Source organism: Acanthopagrus latus, chromosome 21, assembly GCF_904848185.1.
Source record: "Acanthopagrus latus isolate v.2019 chromosome 21, fAcaLat1.1, whole genome shotgun sequence".
Classification (NCBI taxonomy): Eukaryota; Metazoa; Chordata; class Actinopteri; order Spariformes; family Sparidae; genus Acanthopagrus; species Acanthopagrus latus.
In genome coordinates, this window is record NC_051059.1 from 26791586 (window position 1) to 26810822 (window position 19237).

The 19237-nt window shown below is 43.8% G+C and overlaps 1 protein-coding gene across 5 annotated transcripts in view; it reads left to right on the top strand.

Annotated features, from left to right (window-relative positions):
• Positions 1 to 19177, top strand: part of efr3a (EFR3 homolog A (S. cerevisiae)) — a 92553-nt gene extending 73376 nt beyond the window's left edge. For all 5 annotated transcript variants that reach the window (XM_037082976.1, XM_037082973.1, XM_037082972.1 and 2 more), the window contains 12 exons: positions 561 to 612; positions 2592 to 2764; positions 2931 to 3006; positions 4966 to 5127; positions 6615 to 6746; positions 7021 to 7088; positions 8112 to 8239; positions 12384 to 12469; positions 12583 to 12631; positions 13017 to 13120; positions 13208 to 13257; positions 13356 to 19177. In XM_037082976.1, coding sequence (XP_036938871.1) covers positions 561 to 612; positions 2592 to 2764; positions 2931 to 3006; positions 4966 to 5127; positions 6615 to 6746; positions 7021 to 7088; positions 8112 to 8239; positions 12384 to 12469; positions 12583 to 12631; positions 13017 to 13120; positions 13208 to 13257; positions 13356 to 13461 — 1186 coding nt within the window. In that variant the 3' untranslated portion in view covers positions 13462 to 19177. The remainder of the gene's footprint in view (positions 1 to 560; positions 613 to 2591; positions 2765 to 2930; positions 3007 to 4965; positions 5128 to 6614; positions 6747 to 7020; positions 7089 to 8111; positions 8240 to 12383; positions 12470 to 12582; positions 12632 to 13016; positions 13121 to 13207; positions 13258 to 13355) is intronic.
• The last annotated feature ends 60 nt before the right edge of the window (positions 19178 to 19237 follow it).

Genomic DNA, 19237 nt, shown 5'->3' on the forward strand with positions numbered 1-19237 from the left:
TTGATGAAACAGTCAAAACAGCAGAAAAACAAATAAAATCCAAATATGCAAAAATACCAGTGTAGGCACTGATGGACCTTCTTACTGCAGAGCTCAACAGGTTAATCAACCACATGAGTTGATAGTGAAAATGAACTATTTAAGCTGGGGGCCACCTGGAACATGCTCAGGGCCCCCATCAGGTCCACAGACCTCACTTTGAGAGCCGCTGCCCTAAAAGAGCAGAACAGTTTGAAGGGACAAGACGAAGATGAAAAGATCAAATACAAACCGGGAAGATCACTTTGAGTTTTGTGACGAATGATCAGATTACAGAACACTTGTGACGATCAGTTCATCAGATAAACGATTCTCCCCCTGCAGCCATGTTTGTTCGGTCCAGCAGGGCAGAACCTTCACAAACAGAGAATTTACGATGACCGCAGCTGTCCAGCGTGCTGATGAACCTGTACGAGAGATTAAATCAGAAATGTTTGTTGAGTAGAAATTTTGGACACACATTAGAGAGACGTGTCCTGTCGGTTCTGACAGAATATCTGATGTCCCGTTTGATCACTCAGGCATCAGGGTACCAAGCGGATCCAGACCATGCTGCTCAGCTCTCTCATCATGGTGAGTCCTTCTCCTTCACACACCTGATCACAGCCACAGGTTACAACAGGTCACCTTCATCAGACGGGAGCAGAGTGAAGGTGGTGAGTCGGTTCATGAGATGTGAAAGATGAAGATGATTCTGACTCGTCTGAGATGGTTCATCATTTTCTCTGACTGCTGGCGAGTTCATGTATCACCGAAACAAACAACACATTCATAACATATGACAGTGTTCTAGCAAAGCACGCAGCATCATCTAAACACACTGAACATATCAGCACTAATTCCATCACATCTCCTTTGAATTGCAGTTTTGTGTCTAAATATATAATCAGCTCATCATGGACCATCATCTGTAATCAGCCAACACACCCGACCCACCGCCTCACCCCGCCCGGCTGTAATGGAGGTGAAGTGGGTTAAATCGATTGGTGCAAAATGACGTCGTCGAGTGTTCAAGTGTGTCGGTTTTTCCACAAAACAAAGAGATTTACTTTACTGTTATAGAGGAAACAAACCAGAATGTGTTCACATTTAATTAACAAGCCGGGATCAGAGAATTATGACTTTTTTTCTAAAAGACAAAAGACTCAAATGATCAATCGACTGTCAGAGTAGCTGGCCTCAGATCAGATAACTGACAACTAATCTAGAAGAAGACGAAGAGGAAGAAGAGGAGATGTCACGCAGATGACTGACAAACTGCCAAATTTATAAAACTAAATCACTGAATTCAGTAGGGACAACAAACCCTTAAATGAAAATATAAATTATTCAGGTGCTTTATTGGAACTCATTTTTATCATCCAAAATGTATTTTTGAAAAGTCTGTGTGGTGTCATTTTCTCCACTCTGATAAAACTTTACGTTTATTAGATTTTGGTCATTTTTGAGTTAAAACTTGAAGACGTTTCCCTCTCTCTTCTACAAGAGTCCTTCATTTCACTGAGCTGAGGAGGCACAGGTGGCACCACCACACACACACACACACACACACACACACACACACACACACTCATCTGAAGCATCCTCGTGCACGGCGGTCTTCCGTGCACACCCTCAGAGCTATATGAATACAGCGTCCGTCTGTCTTCATCTCCCCTCCTCGCCACCACCTGGCTTCTCAGTGCAGCTGGAGGAGGGTGAAAGGTCAAAATATTTATAACGCCGTGCAGCTGCAGATGAGGCCGTGTGTGTGTGTGTGTGTGTGTGTGTGTGTGTGTGTGTGTGTGTGTGTGTGTGTGTGTGTGTGTGTTATCAGTGTCAGGGTGCGATCTCCAGTGACACTGCACACTGTGAGGGCAGATGTTTGAGGGTGAGGGCAGAGGCTGAATCACTGGCTGGTTCCGGTCTCTTGGTCTGTGAGGTGTGAACACAACTGGAGGTGAGAGAACAGACAGTAAGAGCTGCAACATGACAACACTGCAGGAGCTGGAAGTGTTGCAGTACATCATGCACGTGTCCTCGTACGATAAAACATGTCTGGTTTTATCTCCGTCATGACGACCCCAGAAGCTCTAAAGTCCAGTCTGAACTGGGATCATGTTCCACGAGCTGGCATCAAATCTTGCATTCATACTTTAGTGCAACAGCAGCAGGCTTCATCTCATCATACGATGCTAAAACCAGGCAGAAGAAGCAGCAGACGAGCTCCAGTAACTGCAACCTGCTACTCTGGGGAACATTAGCTTTATTAAAGTTGTTTCGTTATAGCTGAGAAGGATGAAAGGTGGGTTGTTTTTTGGGCCCATTTTTAGCATTCATACAATACAAGCTCAGATATTTATACCCCCTGTTGTTCACACAGATAATAAATCATCAGATCAGAGTCACGTAGAGGAGAAAAGGTCGACATCTGGACACTTTCAGCTGCTTGTGAATGTAACCTTTAAGCTCTGTGGAGAGGTGTTTCTCAGAGAGCCTCCCTGTGGATTAATCGCATCACACTGCGGTAATTCTGCTCACACCTTCCTCTCCCCCTCTCGCCTTCACCTCAGGTAACCTCTGGCTTCAAGTCTAAGTCCATGGCAGCTGCTCTGCCTCCTCCCTTCCTGGATCCGCTCTTCTCCATCTCCCTGATGGAGGACAGCGAGCTGAGGCAGCTGGTGCTGGAGATCCTGCACAACATCATCGACCGCCACGACAACCGCGCCAAACTACGCGGCATCAGGTACAGAGAACACGTGACACTGTGTGTAGGTACTGCATGCAGTGGACAGTTTCCTCAGGTGTGCATGAGGGAGAGACGCTTTATTTCGAAAAGCAAAAATGTGAAATGAACGGTTGTCATTGGTGTCAGTCGTTGATAACTGGTGTTGTTTCTGCTTCTGTTGCAGAATTATTCCTAATGTCGCAGCGCTGAAGATTAAAAGAGAGAAGATTTCCAAGCAGGACGTTGCGTTCATGAAGAAGGTAAAGAGTCTCTGATGAGTGAAGACCACCTCACCAGTTCATTTACCTGAAAGTCCCCTTTCCATCGTCCAACCCAAATACAACCATCACTGTTAGCCAGTAGACGTTCTGTCAAGATGGCGGCAGCTGTTGTCAGGCTCAACATGAGGCGTTTATAATGCTGACAAACGTCCACTGCAGGAAAAATAAGACGCTCATGCAAACTTTTCAAACCAGTTCTATCAGGATGATCCTGAACCTGGTCGTTTGCATGCATCACTCACAGGCAGCTGGAGCAGGTGTAGCTTCATTTCATTTGATTTCATTTCAAACAGCTTGATATTAATAATTCTTATTGAAGGAAATAAAATGAAAGGTTGAGCCACTGAAACAGGAAAAATTGACGCTGACATTCACGAAACAATCAAATAGAATAGATTGAATCTGAAACACGTCGTCGAGTCTTCTCTCAAAACTCCCGTTCAAACAGGTTTCAGAGCGCGCTGACCCTGACGGGAGACGTCCGGCTCCCATCAGCCCGTGACATTTCCAAACCGGGCCCACAGTTAACGCCGTTCACCTGTGAATCGCACCTGAGCTGTAACCTTTACCCACACGTCAAACAGCTGAAAGAACATCCACGGGGCTGGAACTGCCTCCCTCTGCTCACTTTACTGACATCATCATCATCAGCAGCGTTCAGAGCGGGTGAAGGCAGCTCGCCGACCCTCGCTCTCTGTCCGAGGTCATTAATGGTATCTAATCGTATTCATTAGCAGTGAATGGAAGTCGTCGGCCTTCACTTTCCATTAGGCGACATCATGCATATGAATGCATCAGTGATGCCGTGACAGCGTGTTTTATTTATTTTCTAAAGACTCTGACTGCAGGACGAGGCCTCTGACATGCAGTTATTTTTAGTTAATTAATGGAATTAATCTTTTCAGTCGACGACGCAGGAGAATTTGCATTTACTGGCACAGTAACATTTTAATTCGTATCATTGGGAGCGGAGCTGACACTGCTCAGGATGCACTGTGTTTGCTTTAAGTGGTTCAGTACAGGGTTCAACTGAAGTGGAACTCGTGTTAAAGTGTAACTTCTCTTCAGTTTGTCGCCCGTTGCTTTAACTTCCAGGAGAAACTTCTGAGTGCAGAAAGACAAACGCTCCCATGATCCCGTGCTGCTTGTGTCTTTTGTTTTTCTGGTTTTATATTTCGGTCTGTAAAATGTCAGAAGATCGTCTGAGAAAAATGAGTCATCATTTCCTGAAAGTGATTATTTTAATCGTCTTGTTTGTACGACCATCTGCCCAAACAGTGGCAGTTATGTCGACCTGTTGCCAAAAATACCCAGTGGAGCAACAGATGTGGATTAATCTGCCACGAAAAGTAAAAATAGTTTTACCTGGCTTGTTTGCCAGAACATGGAGGAGGATCTTTGTTGACAGGAACAAATAGCAGGATCCACCGTTGTGTACCTGGTGCCAGAACACCTGAGGGTCAGATACGTGGCAGACTTCACAGTCGGATCCTACGTGGTGATGTGAGGCGAGGAGGAAAAACTGACGACCGCCAGGGGAGAAGGTTAGAACAGGTGTTGAAAAGAGAGACTCAACATGTGGTGAAGGTGATTGAGGAACATGTGGCACTGCCTCGTGGCCTCGTGGCCTCGTGGCCTCAGGGCCAGTGAGATCCTCCTTAACCTGCTGGACGGATTCTTCTGGGAATCGTTCAAAGCCTCATTACGGATGTCGAGGTCGGTAGGTCATAGCAGCTTGTCGTTGACACAAACCTAAAGCCCACCGCGAGGAGGAAAAAGGAAATCAGGAGGCAGGTTGTGACGGATTAGAAAGACTAACAATTCATCCCACAATCACTTGTTCCTTTCCTCTTTGTTTGTGCCCCTTTTACACTCCTTCGTCCTCTGCCTTGACTTTTTCCCAACTTGTTTTGTGATTCCTGTGTCTTCCATCTCCAGCACGGCCAGCAGCTGTACCGTCACATCTATCTGGGCTGTAAAGAGGAAGATAACGTCCATAAAAACTTTGAGCTGCTCTTCACCACCCTGGCTATCCTGACCATCGAGCTGGCCAACGAGGAAGTGGTCATCGACCTCATTCGCCTTGCCATCGCTCTGCAGGTAACCTCGGTGACGAGTGCTAACCGGTCTGTAGTCGTGTGATTTGGCGGCATTTTATTATAAACAGTATAATGTGCACATAGAAAGCTGCAGGTTTGTGATCTTGCTTGTTCCAGTCAGAAATGTTAAATTTTAGTATTGCTGAAACACTTAAAATGTGCTTGTACTTCTCGTCAGCATGAGTTGTTGTAATTGGCAGAAAATTATTGACGGCTTATTGGGGAACACAGCAGATGATATGTGATGTTCAGTGAATTCTGAATCAGCCTATCTGCATGTTTTGATAGCAGGGGAGGACCTGCTAACTCTGCACCAGCATGCACTGGGGCTTATTACCACCTACATACTGTGACATTTTGGGGCGTGCAAAGTAAAATGTGCCACGATGTATTTTGGGAACTCAAGTGCTCCTTGAAACTTTGGGATTTACACCTGAGAGCAGCTTGATTCGTGTCACAGTGAATGAGAGCTGTAAACTCCAGCTCTTAGATTAATGTATTGCGGTACAAAACAGCCTCTTCACGGCTCGACATCGGCGTTCTCTCTGGCGCTCGATCCTCAAGTGTCCTCGAGCGAACGTGATGGTGCGTTCATGGTGTCGGGCTGATGAGTTGCTGTGCCGTCATCCTTAATGTCATTAGACTGGAGACCACACACCGGTCCAATAAAACCTCCTGCATGTGAGACGGAAGAGAGGTGTGAAAGGACACACACACACACACACACACACACACACACACACTCCAGGTGCTTGTTTGTATATCACGCTGAGAACTTATCATCCAGAAATGTCACAGCGTTGTAGACTAGAGGCAAACATACACTCGAATGCACACAACAGTCGTGGTTCCATGTCCACCGTCACCTGAGATCTTTTGGAGTCTTATAGAATCACACGCACACACACACACACACACACACACACACACACGCACACACACACACACACACGCACACACCTGTCCTTTCACTGTGATGTCAGTAAACAAACAGGGTTTTAGAGAGTCGCTCTCACAGCTTGATCATGTTCCCACGCTGTCAGTTCAAAGGTCGTCGTCACGGTAACAGCTCTGAGGTGACAGAGCCAAAATGGAGGGCAGGACTTGATCTATGATACGGCGTTCGTGAATTCCAATCATGATGAGAAATAATGAGCTGTTAATGTGCTCCCACATTTAAAAATGTCTAATCCGCGATTTCTTCTTCTCGGGCAGAAAACTGATTATTTCCATTATCAGTTAATCTGCAAATTATTTTTCTGGATTAATCATTCAACGATGAATTGCCCAAAACTTGTGAAAAGTACTAATTAAAACTTCCCAGAGTCCAATGTGACCTCTCTGAATAGGTTTTTTTTTTTGTCCAGTCAGAAGTCCAGCTGCCTCGACCATTCAGTTTATAAAGACACGCAGAGTTTTTCTGCTGACTGACCAGATAACGATGTTATATTTTGCATGTGTTTGCTAACGTGTGACTGGTTTGTACAGGACATGGCTCTGGCTAATGAAGAGAACATGCCGATGTTCATTCGCTGTGGCATCAATGCGTTGGTGGCGGCGTACCTCAACTTCCTGAGCCAGATGATCGCAAACCCTCCCTTCTGTCAGCACGTCAGCAAGGTGCCTCCGTCGCACACTCTCGCCTCACTGTTGTGTTACTAAATGTCATCAGTTCAAATGTTGAAGCTTCACGATTCCAGATCTCCTGATGGATGTTAGAAAATGTTCCTTTTTTTAAACTTTCTTTGCACACCAAAGTTCATTAATATGCTGATGACACGCTGTTGTTTTTGGATGTTGAACTCTGTATTTTGTTGTGTATGTTGTTGTTTTTACCTGCTGTGCAGTGAAATGGTTCATTACTGACAGTTTGCTGCTTCTGTTCCGTCTCCAGGTGATTGAGCTGAGGAACATGGACGCTCCGTACCTCCTTCCAGAACACATCTTCAGAGACAAGTGTCCGTAAGTGTCCGCAGCTCAGCAGACTGGAGGTCTAGTTCTGTATAAACAACTCTAGGAAGAAGGAAAAGGTTGCTGCCATGTTGTGTCCTTGAGTTCTCAGTTGGACTGAATCAGGATTTCCTCCAAATGGTGACATCTCGATGAGTTTACGCTCGCTTCAGCTCTAAATCTACAAGACTTAAACTCTCTTAAACTTCCCCAATATTGTAAAAGCGTTAGTTTGTCTGTATTTCATGTATAAATTGCAGTTGAAGTGATTGTTGCAGAAGAAATTCCAGACGGGAAGCTCTTTATTCCAATCGTTAACTCGCTGAGATCAGAGTCACTCCGTAGTCCTGATGTCTGCCTGCAGAAGGAAGGAACTGTGGGTAAACGTGCTGCATGTCTGAGAATAAGTTTTGGGAGATTTTACCTCTAAATCTGGTGAAAACATAAGAGCTTCAAGCCAAAGATCCAAATGTAGAGGATGTTAAAAACATTCCACTGAACCCTGAAATCTTTTTTTTTGTTTTGTTTTTTAAACCAGATGTTTTCAACAGCATCCTCTTTAAAATTCACTTACAAATATTCCCACCAGGCAGTTTCTTTGTACCAAAACATCTCTACTACTTTTATCCAATGAGCATCAGTCGGAGCGTTCCTGTTGCCAAAGAAGAAGGATGAGAAAGCCTCCAGTAGACCTCCAGTGTTCAAATGTCCTGGAAACACAAATCACACCAAAGAGGAGAAAATTCCACAGCTGAGTGAAACACAGTCATTCTCAGATTTACCTCGAGCTCCAAAACCACCAGGCATCAGCTGATAAAACCTGATTATAAGATTATAAGAACCAGGATCTATTTCTGATTTTAAATCCCTCTGCAGTGAAAGATGCAGAGGTTTTAAGAACTAAATTTGGCCGTGAGTGCTTCAGAGCTTCTCGGCAGCTATATTCTGCCTCGTTTAGATTATCTACACACCCCGAATGTTTATCTGTTTAGCTTCATGTGCGACATTTCTCTAACGTCGTCGTCTTCTTCCCAGAATCCCTGAAGCTCTGGACAAGGAGGACAGACAGCTGTACTTCCAGACGGCCGACATGGCCGAGTGTCTGGCAGGACCAGGATACAACGCAGAGAGACTCTCCATCCCGTACGTTCCCCAGGTCACAGGTACGACCAGCCGGGTCACACTCATTAAAACTACACAGAGATAAACAGTCACTGGGTTTTGGGGGATATTTAGTATTTAAACCAGTTACTGGAGACACTGGAGCATGAAGAGTACTAAAACAGTTTTAACTTCAGCCAGTGTAGCTGTCAACAGCTGACAGGATGTGAAGATGAGACAGAAAAACTGTATTTGTTAAAAAGAACCATTTGACAAAAAGTATCTGCAAAACATGGATTTCTACAGTACGTGTGGTATCTTGTCATTAGAAGAAGTGGATGGTGGTGGTGCGACAGCGAGGCGAACAGGCCAGAGACTGTTGGAGTTTGTGTTTCAACATTTGAAAGCATGAAACCTCTGGATCGTTCTGACGAGACGTATTTCAGTCAGAACATGGTCTTTGCCAAACCTTGGCTGGCCGTTTGTTTTTGTGATTAAGCACCGCTCAGCATCGCTCTCGTGACACAGAATACAAAATTTGACCTGAAGAAATTTGCAACACTAATAAATGTAAAGTTTGATCATGTCCGTGCTCCGCAGCTTTTATACCCTGCCGACATTTCTCTGCTGATTTGGTTTCTTTGGTACAATTCTGTCTTTTTTACTGTTCAAGTTGAGGATGTAGGAGTGAAATGAAGAGGATTTTGAAAAAGTGTTACACTTCCACAGGACTGTTGGCACAACGAGTAGTTTAGTTTATTACACAGACGGTTGTCACGGTCCTCGGCGCCTCCCTGGAAATGTATAATTATATTTCACATTAGAACGAGATGCTTGATTTTATGAACCAATATATATTGTGGCCTCTCCAGTAACGATTCACTTTCTTTAGTTATTTAAATTCCAGGCCTGGTGGTTAACTTGAAGTCTGTTCCAACCTGAAGCACAGAGGATGTTATTTCTTTCTTTCCGAGGATCTGCTCTGCCCTCATTCCAATAAAATGATCCGATAACAGAGTTATAAAAACATCACGAGTGGATTTTGTCCAAATGAAACAGGAAACGGGTTCAGACTTCTCTTTGGTCTAACAGACGGTTTGCTTGTGTTTCCTTCCCTCTGCCACGCTTCCATCTGACATCAGTGCTTTACACAGTAGGAAAAATCCTCCACAGGTGCAAGCAGACGTCCAGAGGTAACCAGCAGGAGTAGAGCTGTAGATTAGACCTGTAGAGTCCTGCAGGTGCAGCAGGCTTCAGTTCACCTGGAAAGACTGTGAAAGAATAGTGAAAGAGTTTGAATATTATCAGATATTAAATGTGTTAGATACATGTGGTTTTCTTTCATGCACATATCAGATCTATTAGTAGCTAATTTTCCAGTTACAGTAAACATCTTCAGCCCTGTGTAGAGTTTTAAAAACTGAAAAAATGTACGCTGTAATTTAAAATTCCACTATAAGACATAAGTTTGATTAAGTAGTGAAGTCAGAAAGTTAAAGACCTGATTTGAACTAGTTTAAATGTGACACTTTGGCTCAACATCCTTTCCTAAACACATCCAGTGGAAAGGAAATACTCGAGTAAATTTCCTCAGAATGTTGCTTGAGTTAACTGTACTTGGTTACCTTCCATCAGTCGTTATTCTGACTCTGCTCAGTGAGGCTGAAACATTAAAGTGTGACTGGAGTTCAGACTGCAGATCTATAACATCAGTAGCATCGAGAGTTCCCGGGTGTTCAGGAGACGTGACCGTAGAGACGATGCTGCTGCTGTTCTGTGAGACGCTGTGGATGTAATCACACATCGCTGAGTGTTTGGATGTTTCCCCACTGAGCTATGAAGGAGTTACAACCCACAACCCTGCAGTTTAGATCCAGTTACATACAAACACCCGGAGATGATCCCCAGACTTCAGATAGATGCTTTTAGCTGGGTGGTGTTTCCTGTGTGTGGCTGTAGAGACGTCACGCCGTCCACACACAGAACAGTTTGATCATGTTCTCATCTGTTTTGCTTGCATTGCATTTGGAAATGTTGCGGTGAGTACTTGTACAACATCTAGATAACCTAGACCGTAGATATTGTAGCAGCTTGTGTTTGTTGTTCCTGCTGCTGGTCCAGGAACTTTTTTTGTTCATTTTTTTGTGTTGAGCTTCAGTTTTGCACATTTGTTCTGTCTGAGCTTGTTTGGTGAAAGTGGCTGCTTTAGTTCAATGTGAGGGATTGATGAGAACCAGAGGAAGTACAACTTGCTAAAAAAAATAGTCGATTGAACCTGAACATGAACCTGGAGCCTGAAACTGCAGGTTCATACGTGGACACACAGGAAACAGTAGAAAGCAGCAGATTAAATACCATCAGACTTCAACCAGAAGACATTAAATCATGTCTGAATTTGACACAGGAGTGAGACGTCTCGCTTCTTTCTCATCATCAGGCAGCTGACAGCGTTCAGGTTCAGTCTCTCTCTCTAACTCAAACAACTGGACGATGTTCCGGCTGCTGGAACAGAGACGGGTGAAAAAGTGTTTCATCTTCAACACGCGTTACACAAACACTGCAGCAGTTTTTTACCATCTCTGATCACGACTGCTGGTTTGTTCTGTCAGTGATCTTAATCAGAGATAATCCTGGTGAAGTTCTGTATCAAAGCTACATCCTGAATCCAAACTCACGGCTCTCTGTCGGCCTGCGTCGCTCTCCTCATCAGAGCCTGCAGGCGGCTGCTGACTCACACCTGTTCAGAGTGCACAACAAAGGTCGCCGTGACTCATGCAAACAGCGATTACAGCGTGCTGCTGTTCTGTTTTCACGCCTCATCTGATGCGGCACTTTTCTGACCCCTATCAGACGTCCTTGACTCTGCGCTGTGCCTCGGCTCGACGGAGTAGCTGTACTTCTGTGGTTCTCAGTTTTGCCAGTGCGGCGTGAATGAATGCTGAAGTGCTTGAGGCGGCGGTGTTACGACAGGCCCTCCTGGGGGGCGCCAGGTACCTGAGGAGTTTATCGCTCCGCAGGATCAGATGGATTTGTTCCTCGCTGGAAGAAACTAGAGCATCAAAACAGAATCAATCTGCGGTGGGTGGATAATGGAGTCCGCTGTTAGGGAGCGGAGCAGTCGCCGCTGTTATCAAGTGGCCTCTGAGAATAAGCCGACAAGAAGTCCTCATATCTGAATGAGACTTTTACAGAAGAGAAACAGCTGTGCTTAAAATGAAAATGATTGTAGAATTATCCTCAACACATCAACGGTGAAGTCAGAGCTGTTGCTGAACCATTTGGAGTACATTAAACATTATTAAATAATTATTTAGCCTGCAGAGGACGTGTAACTGTACTGATTAACTGTAAAGCGCAGTGGCTTCACATCCAAGTTCAATATCTCTGGATATGAAAACTCGCCACGTGTTTCTCAAGGGAAAGATTCAGTTACCTGGCAAAACAAAGCCATTAACACAAGCGTTAGACCCATTCTACTCTACTCACTTATTTTATATGCACATAGTTCATGTAAATAAGAAAACAAGTGCTGAGGTGAAAAAAGCAGTGTTGGTCTCCTGTCCACACAATTATTCATTGGTCGCTGCAGGCTTTAGGGCGGGCATATAAGATCACACCTGGTCAAATAAGGTGTCAATCAAACGGCGTGGAGGGAAACTTACACCTGAGTTTTTGGGGGGTTTTGCAGATAAAAGCATGAAAAAGCCTCTGAGATCTTTTTTTTGCCATTTTGTTTCCATGTTTGCATGAAAAACTGTGTACACAACAGATCCTAAACGTATGAACAAATGTCAGAGCTCTTCATGTGTTCACCATGATCACGTTAATGATAAACGTCTTGTGTTTTCAGCAGCAGGATATTAAATCCATATTTGTCTCTTTGTTCTTCTGACTGAAACGTTTATGTTTACTGCTTTTCAGAGTCACACATAGGAACAATAAATGAGTAGATGGAATAAATATTTTTCATGCACTTCGAAGAACATTTTGTGAGCGACTTTTGTTGTGACGTGAATAAACACGACTGCTCTTAAACGCAGCGTACAGCTCAGACAGATGATACGTACGAGGTAGAAAACAGCAATTACAAACATTTACTAAACATTTCTATCTTTCTATGGAGAGACGTGCTCGTGTGCATTAATTGTTTACCCAGCATGCATCAGGGTATAAAATCCCCCCGTTGAGCTGTGTCTCGTCCTGCAGATGAAGACCGTCTGACCAGGAGGAAGAGTTTCGTGGACACAATCTCCCTTCAAGTGGACATCATATCCAACAGCCTTCCAGACAAGGTCAGTGACGACTGACCTGGATGCTGCTCAGGTCGTGGTGATCGAGTCTCTGGCTGCTGATTCATCAGCAGGTCGTCGTCATGTTTGATCCGTCTCTGTCTCTCTGTCTGCAGTCGCAGCTGGCTGAGGAGATCACGTTCGAGACCCTGAAGAAAGCCATCGGTGAGAACAAAGAGAAGTTTTGGAGACTTTTCACTCGCCGAGCGTCTCCTTGAATACAAATGATACAAAAAAGATTTGGTGCTTCTCTGACAAGCAGCCAAGTTGTCCTGTGAATTAGAAAAGGTTTACTGACCGTCGTCACATGGCTGTCACAATCAGAATGATATTAAAATCAGTTCCAGCTGAGGTGCAGCTCACCTGTGACTTCAGGATCTGATTGGTTTGACATTTCTAAATATATTCTGTTCTGCTCAAGAGAGAACGACTCAAATCTGACATGAGCTGAAAAATCTCTCTGACTGCTGAATGTAAGCTCAGTATTGTTGCCGTTATAAAATAAGTTTAAGTCACATAAAGAAGACACGTGACTGTCCTCTGGGTTCAGATACGACGGGTCTGGAGGAGCAGGAGAGGGAGAAGAGGCGTCAGGTGATGGAGAAGTTCCAGAAAGCTCCATTTGAGGAGATCGCCGCCCACTGCGAGTCCAAGGTACGAAATAAAACCAGACGAGAAGATAAAAACTGTGAAGTTGTTTTAAAAAAGGATGAACTACATCTGAATCCTGTTTCTCTCCAGGCGAACATGCTGCACGACCGACTGGCACAAATCTTTGAACTAACGATCAGGTGAGTCGTTTATCTTCTGTGAATACTTTGTTGTTGTTTTTTTAAATAACCATCGAAAACAAAGGTTAAGCTGCTCCGTCACCGTCTTCCTCCCTCAGGCCTCCGCCCAGCCCGTCCGGAGTGGTTTCCATCTCAGCGGGACACACTCAGCACCAGTCCGTCCCCGTGTACGAGATGAAGTTTCCAGACCTGTGTGTCTACTGATCCTCACCACACACACACACACACACACACACACACACACACACACACACAACCCTCCGCTGAAATAGCTGAAACACAAAATGCAAAATTTAAAAATGCTGAGAAAGAACAACACGAGTACAATCTTCTCCCGAGACGTCGGGGAAGCTGCCAGAAACAAAATCATCTTTTAATTTGACCGGTTCAAAACAAAAAACACAAAAAAGCTTCTTAATCACACTCCGAATGTAGTTTCTGATTCAGTCTGAGAGCCTCAGAAGTGACAACTGTTCCTCTGAACGCGACCGCTCTCATTAAACTGATCCGCTGCACTTTGATGCCTGACTCACATCTCTAAAACTGAACCGAGTCACTGAGAACGAACAAAAAAAAACATAAAAACCCCACATGAACAGTTCTTCACTCTTGAGATTTCAGAGTGTTCATTATGAATCCGTTGTTGCTTCCCAGCATGCCTTCTGATCGCAGCCTCTCATCTGTGGTGTCACCAAAGCTTCACATCCTGTACAGACGCTGTAGACTAAAACTAAACTCTCCTGTAGGACAGATGAAAAGCAGGTTCAGGCTCAACACCTGAAGCTGGTTTTAAGCTCTAACACTCAGCTTCCGCCTGTTAACACCTGTCTGTTGTCATGGTGACCAGTAGACGTGTAGGAGTGTGTTAGCCGTCAGCTCTAACAGCTGGATTCACTTCAGAAGGCGGATTAGTTTCAGGCTCGCTGCAGCACGGCTCGTCGCTCTGATCGTCGCCGTTCAATCTTTACAATCTTTTGCTGTTTTTGAAAATAACTTTTCGACAACCAGCTGTGTTTCACGTGGAGGAATGAGACGAGAGCAATACTTCAGATTTGTCGGCCGGTCCAGAATCTCATGAGACAAAAAAAAAAAAAAACGCCAAAGAGAGTTTTGCTGAGGAGAAACTGCTGGCTCGTGGTTGGTGATGTGTTTGTTTCAGGGGTTTTTAGAGGATTTGTAAAGTTCACTTTCATAATCGAGGAATGTTTTCTGTGTCGTTCTGCTGACTCGCAGTACAAACAGTAACGGAGAAACATGAAGATTTTCCATTTCCAAGTTTCCTTTTTCTCTCTCGCTCTCCTCTGTGCTGGTGATCAGCAATAACAAAACTTATTAAAACTCCATAACAAAACAGTTTTTGAAAGGAAGAGAACGTCTCAGAAATGTCAACATATCTTTTGGAGGAAACAGAATCTCCATCACCAGCCTGTCGAGTCTCGTGATCATCATCAACACGTCACAGAGACACGGAACGAAAACTAACCCGTAACATCCTGAAACATTTGATCCCTGTTAGACGTGAACTTCATCCAGGGACGAATATGTATGTTTATGTATCTTAATCGCACTTTATACCACTTCTCTCCGCCTGTTGATGTCTTTATGCATCGAGCTATGTAAGATGATGATGATGATGATGATGATGATGAGGCGCTTCTGCACTTAAAACATGCAAAAGACGCCTGATCGGCCCCCTAGTGGAGGAACCAGGACCTGAACACATGTGAACAAGTGTGAACATCACCGTCCGGTGATGTTCACACTTGTTCACGTGTGCTCGGGTCCTGTGACAGCTCTCATCGGTGCATATCCACGTCGTTAAAGGAATAAATAACACAATATATAAAGAAAGCTGTCTTAGTTTGTGGTACTGAATGTAAATGTAGCTCTTCAGCTGTCGGTGTGATCAGAGTTCATCCGGTACAACCAGCAGCTCCGTACGATCCTCGCGGCTTCGCCGGCAGCTTCCTAAAAAGCCAAATCATGTTTTGTTGCCAAAGACAGAATCTGTTCCGCGCTCCGTGTCTCCTCAATTGGTTTTTGTTTTTTTTAGCAGTCACCACAACGGCTTGTTGTTTCTAAAAGAGGTGCAGGAGGCATTTTTTTGGAACGAGATCCTTCATATCTGGTGGAGCTGCAGCTGTGGTCTGTAATAACAGATGGTTATCAGTGTTTCCTCTGATCTGAGCTCAGAGTAGGAAGAAGAATCCCTCCGCTCTCGTTTGGTCTCGGCAGCTGTGCGGAGAACGTCTCTGCTGCTGCTCGAGTCTGGGTGGAAGGTCGGTGTTGGCGTCTCTGTACAGAGTGAGATGGTGAACGATGGAGAAATAAGATTGAATGAAACAAGAAGAAGAAGAAGAAGAAGAAGAAGAAGAGACTGTGGAGGACGTGGCGGCCGTGTTGTGAACGTTTCAGATGGGTCGGTATGTTAGAAGTGGTCGACGGCAGGTTGTGTTCCAGAGCGATGAAGGTCTGTTTGAAATCACCAACATGAGCCGGAGGAGTTTAAACTTCTGGCTGCTGTTTGTTTTTTGAAGCGTGAGCAGCTTCTGACTTCATTTCCACCTGTTAGTAACACACAGTCTGTGTCTGTACATCACTGCTGGGTCAGAATCAGGACAAGCGTTACCAGTGTTACAGAACTGACGGACTGGGTTAGCAGAGGTAGCATCAGCGCTAACGAGCTTCTCCATCACCTCCCTGCAGGGTGAGTAACGTTAGCCCAGTTAGCTTAGCTCCCGAAAACTGAGACAAAACAATCAGTAGACATTTATTTGCTTTCCTGAAGTTTTTCAATCGAATCAGCTGCAGACGGTGATAAACCATCTTTGGTGGTGTTACACATCACTAAACTATGCAAAGAATTATGGGTAATTGTAGGTCACATTGGGCTGTTTTGAAAAAGCCTTTCAACAGTTTAAAGAGTTTCAGAGTGAAATCATCGTCGTGGTCGCTCGGGCCCAGCAGAGAAACAGCGAGTCTGAGCTGTGATTACAGGAGCAGATTCAGGTGGACAGCAGGTGCAAACGGAGTCTCTCCTCACGTCTTCTTCTGCTCCGTCATGTTTAGCTTGTGACGTGTGGCTGCCGATGATTGGACCCAACGAGCCGGCACGAGATTTGACTTTAAAGTTAGTTTGGTGGTAGCCGTCCTGCTCTATGAACGAGTCGGTGTCGAGGGTTCGAAGCAGACGAGTTTAAAGGAAATAATAAAACCCTCTGATATTTTCCACAGTGTAACATAAAATCCTCCACTGAAGCATTAAACTGATGCGTTAATCTCTCGTGCATATCCGTGCTGCAATACGTCTTAGCTTTAAATGCAAACTTATGGTTTAATATCATAGTATCATAGCTGTACTAATAAAAAAAAAACATGCATTATATAAACTAACTGCATGATATGTTCACGTCATGTTCCCGACCCCTGAGCGGGTGATGGGGATATATTATATTAAAAAACTAAATATTCCATCTAAACAAGTTGTTTTATCGACTGAATCCTGGAATCAGATTTTTCTTCTGAACCTCTCGAGACTTGTGAACATCTGATTCTGACGGTGGATGGATGATTTGTTTAGATGTGGCTGGATCACTTCCTCTATGAATGTGTCATTATAGCAGTATATCATATATTTTTGTACATTTAATGCATCATGTATCGTTGCCTGGTAGAGATTTAGAGATTGGGAGGTTTATTCTTGTTGAGATGAGGCGTTCGCTGGTTTCTTCAGTTTGTCAGGTTTTTGTTTACTCCGACGGTTCAGGGTTTCAAAGGGATCGTGCAGTTTTTCTTATCGGTGCGGGAGAAATGGTCTCTTACATGGAAATGTTACTTGATTTTGTTTTTTATCTTGGAATCCATCAGATCATTTCAAATATGCTGAAAAAAATGAAATGAATATTATATCTATAGACAGATGTGTTATTTTTGCAAACGACAGAGAAGTTAATCAGTGCAATCTGCTAATTTTAGCATCTAGATTATTATTATTTTTTCTCTCCCAAGAAGTTGCAGCTTCCGAAGTGTCGGATCTAAAAATCCATCCGGACGTTTTTCTGATGGGAAAGACTCGACTCCAGATTCACTGACGCTCCTGTGCAGAAACATCTGCATGAACATGAAACTAGATTAAAAAGAAGTTAAAATGATGCTTTTCTGCATCGTAACTAAATTAAATGTGAACTCACAGACACGACTCACGTTGTTTAAGATCAGTTTGACTTACAGGTTGATTTTATAGACGTCCAGACACGCCTGCTGACAGCTGTCGGCATAATTTTAATGAGGTAAATTAGACAACATCAGCTCATAGAGGCATCAAGGTTCTTTAAAAGGTTTGATTGTGACAAAACATGTGCCAGATCTGAACACAGACGCGATTAAAATCCTCTGAGAAATCACAGAAAACAGATGTCCCTCATTACAACCAAACTTGCCTCAGAATCATCACGATTTTAAGTTTAATTCAGTGTCGAAGTCGTCCGGTGAGAGTTTTCTGTAAATCACTGGCGTCGTTACAAACACGGACTGCTTACAGCCAATTCAGCATGATCGGCCTTCAACACGAGGTCCTGACGGATGAGTTGGTTCTGGTTAGTGAACCCACGTTTGTGAATCTGGACCTGGATCGTTCCCGAGCTGCAGCTTCTTCACTGACTGATCAATAATGTTTCAATCAGTTTGAATGATCCCAGAACAAACTGAGGTTTAGCTTGATGCAGAAATCAGTCTGTAAATGAGTCGACGCTGCCACTTTTTAATAAATCAATATCATGTCGAATAGATTTTAGCTCGATCGGCAGCAGGTGTTAAATTAAAATGCTGACCCGTCACAATAAGATATGACATTGTGTTGCACTTTGATCACTGTGTACTTGGTACTATAGCAAAAATGAATGGGCACAGACTAACGTTTGGTACAGAACGATCATTAGAGGTGTTTTCTTTTTCTTTTTTTTTCCAAATGTTCAATTTGTGAAACGTTGTATTCAATAATAACTTTAAGTGTGAAACTGTAAAAAAAAATTCGTCCCTCTTGACTGGTGATTAAAACTCTAAATCAAGTCTTAAAGTCTTGAGATGAAGACGAGAGTAGATCTGCTGACCTGCCTTACTCACTGAATGCTGGACACAAAAAAACTCCTTTAAAAAACACAAACGCGACTTTTCTTCACTTTTCACGATGGACGTTTTTTTTCAGTTTAGCAGCTGAATTCTGCAGAAAAACAAACAGAACAAACAAAAAAAAACAAACAAACCTGAGCTTCTGATGTTTTCTTCTGTTTGTGATGCGACAGTTTGTATTTTTGTGCCAGTTTTAGAGATAAAGGGTGTCGCGTCCGTGCTCGGCCTTCACGGTGACGGACGTTTCTTGTTTCTGCTAAAAGCTTGGCTTCGTTTCAAAACACACTGATGATTTTTAACCACTAGACGGCGCTGAGGTTCTGCTCCCGCCAGCTTATGATCTGGTTTCAGGTGTGAACGGCTCCACACGAGCAGACGTACGAAAATGTAGACGAGATCTGCAAAATGTATCAGTCTTTTCTCTGGGAAGAACTAGAGTCTGAAAAAAAAAGACCATTTCTGATCAGTCTGTTGGTTTGAGAATGATCGGCTGTTCTAAGCATCAGGAGACGTTTCCTGTCGTCCAGCTGACAGCAGAAAATATTTTACATTTTCTGAATATTGGCCGATTGATTAAAAGTGATTACAATCCTAAAATAATTGTCTTACTTGTGTGAACTCTCACTTGACCTAAATTCATCAGCACGTGTGAGAAGCTTCGATCATTTGTGGTAAACAGAACCGGTCCGGTCCGGCAGCAGCAGAACCTCAGTGTTTAACTACAGAGTCTCTATTTAATAGTAAACTGTGTGTTAAGATTAATGTTCCAGAATAAAGTAAAATGTTTCTATCAGCGCTGCTGTGACGTCTTTATTACTGCTGGGGTGTGTTGAAGGACTCGACAACAGAAACG